The sequence below is a fragment of the Microtus oregoni genome, unplaced genomic scaffold (genome assembly GCF_018167655.1).
Source record: "Microtus oregoni isolate MIOR12 unplaced genomic scaffold, Mior012 000002F_ref0000024, whole genome shotgun sequence".
NCBI lineage: Eukaryota > Metazoa > Chordata > Mammalia > Rodentia > Cricetidae > Microtus > Microtus oregoni.
In genome coordinates, this window is record NW_024543061.1 from 28072942 (window position 1) to 28086663 (window position 13722).

General features: G+C 40.4%; 1 protein-coding gene across 3 annotated transcripts in view; it reads left to right on the top strand.

Moving 5' to 3' along the window:
• The window catches only part of Aak1 (AP2 associated kinase 1), a 156353-nt gene that overhangs the window by 67867 nt on the left and 74764 nt on the right, over positions 1-13722 (top strand). For all 3 annotated transcript variants that reach the window (XM_041633336.1, XM_041633355.1, XM_041633345.1), the window contains exon 3: positions 6598-6716. In XM_041633336.1, coding sequence (XP_041489270.1) covers positions 6598-6716 — 119 coding nt within the window. The remainder of the gene's footprint in view (positions 1-6597; positions 6717-13722) is intronic.

Sequence of the window (13722 nt, forward strand, 5' to 3'; positions counted from 1 at the left end):
GGGCACAAAATGTGCCTGGATGAATCATTTCTTACTTTAGAATCTCTGTTCCTGTGACTCTTGTCTTCCTGATCTGGGCATTCTCAAAGCTGTAGATAGGACTTAGGTTAAGAAGTGAGGTTTAACTTTTACCTGCAAAACATAGGCAGGTGCCAGATCGCAGATTTTTAGTGCCTAGAATTTTGGACCAATTAAAAATAACAGAAAATCCGGGCGGTGGTGGCGCATGCCTTTAATCCCAGCAGTTTGGAGGCAGAGTCAGGCGGATCTCTGTGAGTTCGAGGCCAGCCTGGCCTACAAGAGCTAGTTCCAGGACAGGCTCTAAAGCCACAGAGAAACCCTATCTCAAAAAAAAACAAACAAACAAAAAAGCCCAAAACCACAACAACAAAAACCCAGAAAAACCTTTTTGGCAGTGACTCCAAAAGCCCTGTCTGAAAATGATACAACTAGGAGCACTACTTCTCACATACGCAAAGATGTCAGTGTCAATTCTGTTCTGGGAATGAGAATTTGTACTACAGGTATCACTCTGATACAAGCCAAGACAGATCTGACAACCTCACTGTTGCAGCCTCTATCTGACTTCACCCATCACTGCTTGGATAACCAGCATGGAGGGTTTCTTCTTTGTCTGCTTGCCTAACTTTCCCAGTGCTCACTTTTCCTTCTGAGTGGAAGTCACTGATGACTCTGCCTCTTGCAGAAGGATACCCAACCTGCTGCCATTCTCCATAATTCAGTGTTTGATGAAGAGGCAGTAGAGATCCTGCTTGCCTTAGTGGCAGTATCATTTATGGACACCAAAGATCACGACGAGGTCCCAGGGAGGGTTTTATCTTTATCTTTGAGAAGTTTTTTTGTTGGAGATTGTGATCTTCTGTTGATATGAGGTCTGAGAGATTTTGTTCAAAGATTATATTATCTTCCCAGTCAAGTGGAGGCTGTGATATAGTCGTGTGCACTGGCCTTACAATGGTGGAAGTGAGGTTGTCAGATCTGTCTTGGCTTGTATCAGAGTGATACCTATATTACAAATTCTCATTCCCAGAAGAGAATTGACACTGACATCTTTGCGTATTTGAGAAGTAGTGCTCCTAGTTGTATCATTAAGTTTTTTGGTGACTCCTTGATTCTATGCTAATTATAGCCTTTTTCCGGAAAGTATTGGGACAGTGGCTCATCCTAGGACTTTCAGTGATGCAGGATGCATTAGGACATGCAAATTAAAATCACAGTCAGATGAGGACATATGAAAATGAATGGCTACACTGAAAAGACCTGTAAACCATATGCTGGTAAGGACATGGAATTAGAACTTCCATATGGCTGATAGTCACTGTGAGAAACCATTTGGGCAGTTAAGCTTGTCATGTGGCCCAGAAATGACTACCTGTGTCCATGCAAAAGGCCTTTCTTCTGTACAGATTTTATTTTATTTTATTTGTAATAGCCCAAAACTAGAGACATTACATATTCTTCCATGGTGAGTGGATAAAGGCTGGTCATCCATATGGTGGAGCAAACTGCTACCTGTAGCAATGAAAATGAATCTAGAAACATGCTGTGGGAAAGAAGTCAGATAAAAGAGTCTATACTGTATGATTCTGTTTAGGCCAAGCAAAAATAATGTGTAGAGGTAGAAACTAGAGCTCCAGTTGCAGGATGTGAGGTAGAGGAAAGAACGGTCTACACTAATAGAGTCACTATAGTCATGGTTCCAGGAATGCATAAAGTTGTGAGGTCATTGTGTTGTTAAGTACATTTGGTTTAAGAAGAAAACTACAGAAAGGTGAGGTGTCTTGTGGAATTTCTTGCTAATTTTCTCTGTGTTCTTGAAGAAGGTACCTAATCTTTCTTCATCTATTTCATGTAGAGAAAATAGTCATATGCAAGTGCTGGGTGTGGGGTTATCCATGACTCTTCTGGCAAGAGCACGTTAACCAATGTATGCTGATATATTGGACTGTGCCTGCATGTATTCCTTTAAGGTTGTGGAACATTCACTATGTTACTTCCTGTCTCTGCACATCAGTAAGATGAAGGGTTTAGAGTAGGGCAGAGGCAGAGAACTGGAAGCTCAGGGTCTGTAGACTGTTTAGCTTCAATAGTGTTGGGTTGTTCAACATTAATATAAAATGTGACTTATTGCTGTGTTTAAATCTAGAGTTTCCAAATAAAATTTGGGTTTCCATTTTATTTTTTTCCCTCTTCACATCTCTCTCCTGTCTATCTGGGGGAGGGGTATGTAGGGGCCGGAGGACAACTTGTAGGAATCAGTTTTCTCCTTCCTCTTTGTAGATAGCAGAAGTTGAACTCATTTGACCAGGCTTGGCTGCAGGTGCCCTTATTGGTTGAGCCATCTCTCTGGCCCTTTATCTTACCTTTAGAAATGAACATTGCTGATTGGAGCTAGGGGTTGAGGGTAGTTCAGTTGGTAAAGTGTTTGCTGTATAAACATGAAGATCTGAGTTAAGTCCCCAGCTCCCACAGAAAAATTTGGGCATGGTAGGGCATGCTTGTAATCCCAGCACTAGGGAAGCAAAGATTTTTGGAGCCCCATGCCAGACTTAGCCTATTGGCAAACTCCAGACCAGTGAGAGACCCTGTCTCACAAAGCAAGGTAGGCAGTTCCGTGGAACTACATCCAGGATTGATTTCTGGTTTCCACACACACACATACTCACCTGCACACATGTGCACCCTCCATAAACAAGGAGATGCAGATACACACACACAGGCACAGATACACACACACACACACACACACACACACACACACACACAGAGTAGATATTACTGATAAAACCAGTTCCATATTTCTATAGGAAAACAGTTATCTGCATGTGTGTGGTAGCTGTGCCTTCACAGCCATTAATACTCAGTTTCCAATAGTCTCTATATACTTTGTTACCTTTTCTGTTCATGTAGTAATAATTGAGAGAAGCTAATTTATTATTGAATTCTCACTATGTGTTAAGCCTTTTTCTAATGTGTGATGATCCAGGGGTCAACCACAGGGATGCAGTACTAACTCACAGGGAATTGCAAATAGTAATTTGTGTTCCCATGAAAAATTAAAATCCAAAGCTGGGTATGATATATCACATATATAATCCTCAAATGCAGGAGCTGAGGCAGGAGGATTCCTATGAGTTTGAAGCCTGCAGAGTGAGTTCTGGGTCAGCCTAGATGAGAATGAATGGTCTGCCTCAGCAAAACAAGTAATTAAAGACAAGAAAGGTACAGTATTGAGAGGTATGACAGAAGTCTATTATATGATGTATGAGTGAGTCATAGTGAAATTCATTGAAAAAACAAGTTAGAAAGAACAGAGTGCCATATATTTTAGGGAGAGCAAAAGAAAATAGATTTCTTTTTGTAAATTAAAAAAAAAAGACTACATTCTTAAGAGGCCAGTTGTGGCTGTATGAAAATTACCCTGACTACCTCATCTGCTTTTCTTCACAGATAGAGCCGCCCCCCCTTCCCTTTGTGAACTGTAAATGACAATAAGCTGATCCCAGCACAGGCCACATGGATTTTCTTACCTCTGTGTAGACCATTCTCAGTTCAGCTTTAGAGACCGAGACTTGTTCCCCTGATCCACGAAATGGTCTGTGCTGGTGCACTGCCGTCAGTGCTCTTGCTTCTTCACCTAGAAAGACATGCAAGGGCCCGTGCTGGAGAGCCTCCCTTCTTCCTCTCACCTAACAGTTTACATCGCCATTTGGTCCACTGTGAACTGGTAGCGGTTGACATCTTTAGGATGACGAACCTGACTAGGTTTCAATTTTGATCTCATGGTTAAAGCCTTCCCACTCACAGATAGGCCCTTTTATGGGCAAAGATGCTGAGTAATGTGGTTCTGACTATCCTGGGTGTATAGTAATCCGTTTTGCTTTGCTTTAAGCTTTAACATAATTGTAGGCCTCACAAATTTGTATTGACTTGCTGAGTTGTTTTCAGCCCCGGCTGGAGGTCGTCTTTTTGCACCACTGCTTCCATCTGGTGGCCATTATCTTAAATTGCAGCAGCATGACCTGCTTCAAAAAAGGAGTGACTTGTCCTTCAGTGATGCTAGGTATCACACATTAAAATGCCTTTAAAATACGTCACATTGAAATTCTCAGGAAGAGGAACATTTGTCAACCATCAACTCTTCAGAAAAGAACTGTTTATGAGTCAATGTGTATGTTTGCAAGTCATTTTTTTTTTAACTTTGGATCAAGGGCTGTCATTTCTAATCTTTGGCTGTTCGTGAAATGAAAGGTTACTTAACTTATTTCCAGTGAAGGAAATGCCCATTTTCTTATTTAATTCAGCAGAGCCATCAGCTTTTGCCTTGTTATATAAAGAGGTATTATGTTTTTGGCCACGCTAGGTGAAGTGGAAGGAACTAGTTTTGGACAGTCAGGAGTATGACACCACTCCTGGTTCTGCCCACAGCAGGCTCTAGGACTCCTAAAACGTCTCTTGACTTCTTTACCTATAAAGCAGATTCCTTGGGCTTCATGCTTTTTATGCTGATCCTATGCCCAGGCTATAGCTAAAAGAAATTATAAAATATTCAAAATATCTGACAAAATAAATATCTTCTTAGTCTATGTATAAAACAATCATTAATATAAATGGAAAGCTTGACATTTGTGCAGCTACTTTATCCAATTCTAATAAATTGTAAGTTACATCATAGTTTCAATAAATTATTTTTTGGGGGGAAGATAAATGGTGCTACAGTATGTTTGTGTACTATTAGACAAGATCTGATACATATTTCTTGCATTTAATTTTCATTGCCGCTCTTAAAAATTATATATTCTAAAAATACGCATCTTGGAATTTTGGAATTGTAGGCTGGGTATGATGATACACATTTAATAATCCTGTCACTTACCAGAGCAGAGACAGGAGAATCAGTTCAAAGCCACATGAGACCCTGTCTCAAAAAACAAAAGTAATTTAGGAAGAAATGGGGAAGGAGAGGAAGAGAGAGACAAGTTAAAATTTTCATGCTGGGTGTTCTTTTTAATAAAAGTAAGTATTCAGTTGGGCATGATGGTGCTTGCCTTTGATCCTAGAATTTGGGAAGCAGAACCAGGTGTATCTCTGTGAGTTTAAGGCTAGCCTGGTCTATAAATCAAGTTCCAGGACATCTAGGGCTACACAGAGAAACTCTATATTGAAAAACAAACAAAAAAGTAAGTACTTTAAAAAAATCTACATTTAAAATTGATAATGAAATAGTTTAATGTATTGCAAGAAAATAAACTGTATTTTGAATAAAAATGATAGTGGTTGGTATTATAGATTCCACGGGAAGTTTTGGTGCTTATCTAATATTGAAGAATGTGGTGACAGTCAATAGAGAGACCTGAAATCTCTGATAAATTATCATCACAATGTAGGTTTGGAAATGTCTGAGTCCATTAACGTTTTTACAGAATGATGCATCTATTTTCTGAAAATAAGGAATAGTACTTTATGTATAAGGCTTTAGTGGCTGAAGGGAATAGATTCTTACCCAGGTTAGCTTGAATAGTTACTGTAAAGCTAGTAAGTGCTGAAAACACCAGCAGACAGGCACTGAAGTGCCACTGAGCCTCAGGGCAGTTAAAACATTACAGTGAATCCTGAGTCCTGATTCTCAGAGGCCTAAGATCTCTCTATTGGCTGCTTTTTGGTTTGGTTTCTGTCAGCTTTGCAAATGGCTGCTAGCTCAGTACTGTATGACAACCTCAACTCAAGTTCTCATACTGATCAGTTCCCTCTGTGTTTACTTCTATCCAGTTTGTACCAATTCTGTGCAAAGAATAGCTTAGTAATGCTTTTACTACACGGGGTTGATGAATAGGACAGTTGAACTAAGTTATGAAGGTATACAAGGCAGGCAGTTGGGCTTTGTGTTCCAACTGCCGCTTCTTCCAAGACTTTGACCTGTGACTTCTTTGCCACCCTTGTCTATCTGACCCTCAAGGCAGACAGTGCTTTGGGGATTAGGTGTAAGTTAGGAGTTCTAAGATTATGTGGAACTCCTAGAACAAACTAATTTAGCACATTTGAGAATCTCAGTCAAAGTTACATAAATGTCTGTTAATGAATTGTGAGTTGTCTTTGGATAAAGGAAAGTAGGGTGTTGATCAGTGAGTCCTGATGTCCCACTGTAGAGCAGCTTACTCACACTGGGTTTTATATCTCAACAGCACATGTAGCGACAGGTGCAGGAGTCTTCAGGGCCTCCTGTTACACCTGAGTGAGAGGTGGAGCAAGGAGGAAGAGAAGATTCCTGAAATACAGTGACAACTATTTATGTTTGCAAGCACTAAAAACAATACATTTTCTAGCCTCTCTGATAAGAAAGAAAGTACTGGGCTTAGTTTTTAAAAACTCTTGTAGTTTCTTTGGAAGATAGCTGCTGTTCATCCTTGATTCTGACTCTGGCTCTAAGTTCAAGAGTATAAGAATGCTATCAAGGCCAGACCACTTTGAAGACTGGCTGATAGTGGTATCAGTGTCATGAGAGGTGACAGCAGCAGCCTGAGTTCCTGACTGACTTGCAGTTACTCAAAAGAGTTTCTCTCTGTGTTCTTCTCACAGGTGGATTTGCTCTTGTCTTTCTGGTGAGAACAAGCAATGGGGTGAAATGTGCCTTGAAACGTATGTTTGTCAACAATGAACATGACCTCCAGGTGTGCAAGAGGGAAATTCAGATCATGGTAAGACTTTTTGGATTATAACTTCTTCTTCTTTTTCTTTATTTAAACTATATATATATGCATATATATGATATATGTATAATGGTGTATATTTGGTATATATGCATGTGTGTATGTGTGTCTATATATGTAGATATATATATGTGTGTGTATACACACACATATCTTTTTGACTTTTTTGAGACAGGGTTTCTCTGTGTAACTCTGGCTGTCTTGGAACTCACTCTATAAGCCAGGTTGGCTTCAAATTCACAGAGATCCATCTGCTTCTGCCTCCCTAGTGCTGGGATTATAGGTACATGTTACCACTGCCCAACTTAAACCTTACGTATTTTTAAAATAGTGTTTTTATTAATTTCATACAATGTGTTTTGGTCATATTCATTTTCTCACCTCAAGTCTTCCCAGATCCTCCCCCTCACTCTCTATTTACCCAACTTATTGTGTTCTCTCTTAAAAATACAGTAAGCCCAGTTTTGTATTGGCAACTGCTCCTAGTGTGGAGCCTGCCCTGAAGTGTGGTTGATACACCAGGTGTCACACCACTGAAGCCAACTGACTTTTCCTCTTGCAGTAGTAATCAAATCTAATAGCTCCTCCACTAGGGGTGGCTTCATGCCTACCATCTCCATCATGCTGGGTTTTTGTGTGGCTTGAGGCTTTGCAGGTCTTGTGCATAATGTTATAACTGATGTGAGTGCATGTGTGCATCTGCCCTGTTGTGGAAAACACTGCTTCCTTGAAATCTGGCTCTTAATTCTTTCTGCTCCCCCTCCCTGTACCTTAAGAGGAGAGGTGTGATACAGGCATCCCATTGAGGGCTGAGCTCCAAAGTCTCTGATGCTTTGTACACTAACCAATTGTGAGTCTCTATGCTCATTGCCATCTGTTGCAAGAAGCTTTTCTGATGCGTGTTGAGCAATGCATTGATGTGTGAGTTTAGCAACAAATCATTAGGAGTCAGTTTTATTGCTATGTCTGTTTAATAAAATAATAGTACTGCATTTTACCCTCAGGTCATGTATCTACTGTGGCTGTTTCACGACAGGTATTCTATGTTATCTTAGGAAAGTTACTGGGCAGGCCTGCACCCTTTCTTGTGCTGGCAGCAAGCTCTTGTGCAAGGTGGGACCAATAACGAGGGCCTATAGGGCTCTGTTTCTGCTTTGATCATCCTCAAGTGGAGGTTGAGGGGAAAGAAGCTTATTGGGAGAACTGACTAGTTTAACTTGGTAAAGTAGTTTGGGACTTGGGAAAGCATTTATTTAATCTGGAAAGCCAAACTCTCTAGGAAGCTTTTCTCTCTTTCTGCTTCCCTCAGTTACCAGCCCCTTGCTCTGGTTGCCAACTCCTCTGAGCCCTTCTGCATCCTGGGAATATTCCCTGACACAACTTGACACTTCTGACAGTTTTTCCAGCTGAAGTGCTTCCTGTGCTTTGCCTACAGTGTCAATACTTCATAGTGCCTTGTGATTCCCTTTATAGAAGCCCACAAATAGGTAGAACTCACTGTGGCATTAGAAGTCAGAAAATAATTGTTTGTGTTGGGAAATGGGCCAGAAGATGTATTATTCTGAGTTATGGAAGTCTGTTGTTTTGTGTATGGTCACACAGAAATATATAACTGTCAGAACTCAAACACATTAAGATCTGTTTTTATTTTGTAAATTATACCTTAATTTAAAAAACAAAGAAACTTACTAAAGAAAGATGGCTCAGGACTTCAGAGCATGTACTGTTATTCTAGAGGACCCAAGTTCAATTCCCAGCACCCACAATCACAACTAACTCCAGTGCCTCTGACCTCTCAGAGCACCTGCATGCACTTGCACACAGATACACATGATTAAAAATAATGCACATCTTTAAAGAACATACTAAATTGTATAGACTTTATTTTCTATCATTAGTAAAGAGTCTGTATCAGAAATATATACCGATGTGTTTATGATGATATGGTGAAAACAGTAACTGGATTTAAAACAAAGATTGACCGGGGTTTGATAATCAGAGCAAAGTTACAACTTTGAAAGCTTGTTAGTTGCTATCTTTGACATTATACATAATAAAAACCTTTAAATATGTACATTATTGTTTTTGGTATTTCCACGGTTTTGTTTATACTAATTATATTGCTTTACCTGTTAACATTTTAGGCAGTTCAGCCAACACATTGAGAGTTATTTAAAATCAGAAACTCAATAGTTTCTTAACATGCAGAAAACAGTTCAATAAAAGAGTGAAATGCATGTCTGTGTGGTTGCAGAGGTAGATCCAGATGTTCACCTAGAGGTGATGCCTTGGAAAAGAGTAAAATTAAGTTAGGCGTGGCGAGAGTCTAAACTGAAAGTATTAAGAATGACCTAATCCTGTGAAGCCAACCAGCCAACCCCAAGACTCCAGACCACATGGATCTGTCTACAGTGGGCCTAAGATACTCTGCTTGCCCTGTCTCCTACATTTCCTGGATATTTCTCATGTCTCTACCCCTCCTCCTCCTTCAGCTCCCCTTCCATCCCTCCCCCTTGCTTGCTCCATGCTTTCTAAGCTGTCCATATTTCATTTCTTCTGCCCAGAATGCCCTTCCCATTTTTACTTATGTTAGAAAAGCAATCCCATTCTTTCATTTTCTCCCACTCACTCAGAACATGAGGGCTAACTTGGTGCTAGTAGAGAAACCAAGAAGCACAGGCCTGAACATTGACAATAGATCCGATTAGGATTTAGTTGTATAGGATCAGTTTTGGACCAGGAATGCATTAACTATGACAGTTGTTTTTGTTTTTAATTGAATTTGTATTTTTTTCAAAGTTAAGTCAGCCAGCTAACAAAAAAACGTCACACAGTTCCACACAATTCTCCTGTTCCATCTCAGGGTCCTAGAGGTCATTATGGTACTTGCTTCTTTGAATGTACTTCCCAGTCGTGCTAGATCTTGATTTTTACTGCATTTCAGGCATTGTTCCCAAGGGAAATAAGGATTTAGCTCTTTTCATCCTGCAGTACAGCCCGCCTCCAAGTGTTAGCTTTGCTCTTATCCTGAATTCACTGGAATACTAACTAGTCAGTTTGGGCAGTGGGTTGGCTGTGGTTGTTGTGGGAGGGAGCTGCTGCTACTGAATCTGCTGCTGGGCAGCAAGCACTGCCACTTCCCCACACAGCCGTTCTCACCAGGACTTGTGTCTGTTCCTCCCTTGTTCTCAGTGTTCTGTGTGGATTTCAGCAGTGTCACCCTGGACTTCCCTTCATTATGCAAGCTGTGTTTTAACTGTGCAGATGTAGCTGTTTGTCTGCTGTAACTCTCTCAAGAGTTGTCCTGCCTCCCTGACTGGGTGGGCCCCAAGCTAGTGATGGGTTCCTACCTGTTCTTCTCTGGAGCCTGCTTGTTCTTAGAGAATTCCCTAGGCTCCTTCTCTTTGGCCTCACTTCTCTCAGCCTCCCACCCCTCCTTCTGTTTCACCCCTCCTTCTGCGGAGGTGGTCGGTCACCCAACAGCTTCCTCTTATGAATCCATAAGAGGCTTTTGGGGTCAAATCGAAGAAGTTTTTGTTTAGCCTTCAATTCCGAAGACTTTCACCTATTTTGTTCTCTAAAATTTTATAGTTTTTCATGTTACATTTAAAGTCCATGAACCATTATATAAGCTGTGAGACTTTTGTTGACATTCTGCTTTTTGCTTATGGATAACAAATTGTTTTAGCATGCCTTCTGAAAAGGCATTCTCTGCTCTGCTGGTTGTGAAATGTCACTGGAACTGGAGTTGTAGCTAGCTTAGTCGTAGCATGCTTGTCTGTATACAAGGTCCTGAGTTTGTTATCCACTCCACCTGTACTTCTGATGATCCCCACCCATAGAAACTTAAATTGTAGGGCCCATTACTAGAACTTTCTCTGTCTGTCTTCTTATCAACTGTATGCTTATCTCTCCACCAGTATCCTAATAATCTTGTTTCTGTATGTAGATAGTAAATCTTTTTCTCTTTCTTTCTTTCTTTCTTTCTTTCTTTTTTTTTTTTTTTTTTGAGACAGAGTCTTATAGCTTTGGGTTGTTTTAAGCTTTGTAACCAAAGCTAGCATTGAACTTCTGATCCTTCTACCTCTATCCACCCAGTCCTGGTATTATAGGTGTATGCTACCACACCCAAGTATCAAACAAGATTCCCTCATATTTTCCTCAGAATGTTTTAAAATACTCAAATCCACATAGTGTATTAGTTTCTTTTCTCATCAATGTGACAAAATGCCTAATAAAAGCAACTTAAGGAAGGATTTGACTCATGGTTTGAGAACGGTTACAGTCATCATAGAAGGGAAAGCATGGTGGCAGTTAGCCATGTTGTGTTTGAAGGCAGGAAGCAAAGAATGACAGGTAGTAGGGCCAGTTCATAAATACTCAGGCCCATCCCTAGGGACCTGCATTCTCTAGCAGAACCTTACAGAACCAGCACCACCAGCTGGGAACTGACAGGTAAGCTTGTTGGGGACAGTTCACATTCAAACCACAACACATCACCTTTCATTTGCATTTTGGAATAATCTGGAATTTTTTTATAGGAAATACATTAAACCTGCATTTCTGTTTTGGGAGAACTGACATCTTTTCTGTTTGTGATCTTCCAATTAGTGAACATAGTCTGCATTCCCATTCACTTGCATCTATGCTGTCTTTAACTACCACTTATGTACTTCTCGTACACAAGCTTGTAAATGCTCTTCGACTTATGGCAAAGATTTTAAATTTATTTTTAGTGATTTTAAATAATTTTGTATATTTTCTTCTCTAGTTCTAGGCCTTAGCCTGCATGTTACACCTCCAAATTACAGCCTCTGATATTATATTTTAGATTTTGTTTTTAAATCCACAGGTTTACTGTTAGTATTTAGAAATACAGTTCATTTTTATAATATATTCTGTCAGTTCACCAAAATTGCAATGAGAGATGGCTTTTTTTTCTTGTCTGTACTTTTCTTCCTCTTTGTAGTGTTATTGCAATGGCTGCAACTTGTAATATTACATTGAATGACACATTTACCCTTGGTTTGTTCCCAGTCTTAATATGAAGGCATTCAGTCCTTTGTTGCTAAATATAAAGTTGACTTTAGTATTTTATACATTTTTAAAAGCCAACATGACTTGTCATATGTGGTCGAACCTCCGTCAAGATGTTAACTTTTATGTAGGGGAACTCTAGGGGAAAGAATTCCTCCTGATCAGCAAAAGCAGCTGGAAGGTGCATCCATTTTGTCCGACTACAATGCCCTTCATCTTTGAGACTTCATGGTGTTATGGATGATGTCATTTTACACCACTCCCAAGAAGAAAAAGCAAGTTAAGTTGGCTGTCCTAAAATACCTTAATGTAGATGAAAGTGACATTAGTCCCTTTGTAAGAGTTCTCTTGATAAATGTGGCTGAAAATGACGTCAGTCCCCTTTTTTTTTTTTTTTTTTGCTTTTTCGAGACAGGGTTTCTCTGTGGCTTTGGAGCCTACCCTGGAACTAGCTCTGTAGACCAGGCTGGTCTCGAACTCACAGAGATCCGCCTGCCTCTGCCTCCCGAGTGCTGGGATTAAAGGCGTGCGCCACCATCGCCCGGCCGTCAGTCCCTTTGTAAGAGTCCTCTAGATAAATGTGGTACTGGAGCTTTTCTTACCAATAATTTGATGTTATTTTATATTTAACAAGTAACTTATTTAAAGTAACAGAAGACATGTTTGTCAGTTTTGTTTCCATCAGAAGGTATAACAGCTGCCTTGGATGACTGAACAATTTTTACAGCTGAAACAATGGATTGACTAACACTAGGGGTAAGAGTGAGGACATATATGTGGACTTTTAGTTCATCTTAACCAGCTTTACCAGCATGGTTCAGTGAAGGCAAAGATTAGAAGTAGAGTGAGTAGAAAAAGACTTAGGTATTTCAGAGGTCAGTTAGCGCACTATGAATGCGTATGTACAATGGTGTGGCTGCCGAAAGAAAGAATGTAGTTTTCAGCTCAGTTGATGGCATTGCAGAGGATGGCAGTGCTTGTTTCCTGATGAGTCAGACCAGACCTGCTGTACTTCATCTCCTGGGGCCATCCCTGTTCAAAACAACAAACACCACCACAACAAAGCAATACAGCTATAAATGTAGAGGCAGCTAAAGCGGTCTCAAAAGTTATGTCAAAGAATGAGAATGTACCAATACTAGCATTTGAAGAGACCATTCTTACTTGGTTGAGTTGTCTTGGCTCCATGTAAGAAGTAGTTGATGGGGGGCTGGAGAGATGGCTCAGTGGTTAAGAGCATTGCCTGCTCTTCCAAAGGTCCTGAGTTCAATTCCCGGCAACCACATGGTGGCTCACAACCATCTGTAATGAGGTCTGGTGCCCTCTTCTGACTTGCAGGCATACACACAGACAGAGTATTGTATAAATAATAAATAAACAAATATTTTTTTTAAAAAAAAGAAGTAGTTGATGTAAATGTACAGTTACTGCCAAAGGGGTCTTGTGCCAGAAAGTGCATCGATGACCTGCTCCTTCAAAGGTTAAAGCTCATTAGGGTGGAAGCCGGCTTGTTGATTGATTGAACTTGCTCTTTATTTCCTTGTGGACTGGCAGCAGTCTACTGAGCAGCCAATGTCTGTGGGCTGACTGCACTTGGAGCACTACTATAGGACCTTGCTAAGGTACATGCCACTGAGCAGAGCAGTGGCTGCTCACTGGTCCTGCCCAGGGCTATCAGGTCAGAGTCTGCTTTACAGTGTGATTCCTCGGTGATCTGTTGTCCTATTAAAGTCTGAGGTGCAGTGCTACGGAGTAGGACTGTAGCTGACATTTTTAAGGGTCTATTCAGTAAGTGCAAGACTGAGTAAAAACGTGTCCTAGTTTGGTTTTCTTTATTCTGCTTGAACACTGACCAAAAGCAGCTTGAGGGATAAAGGATTTACTTCATTTTACACTTTCAGATCACAGTACATAGAGAGGAAATCAGAGCAGGAACCTGGAGGTAGGAATTGAAGCA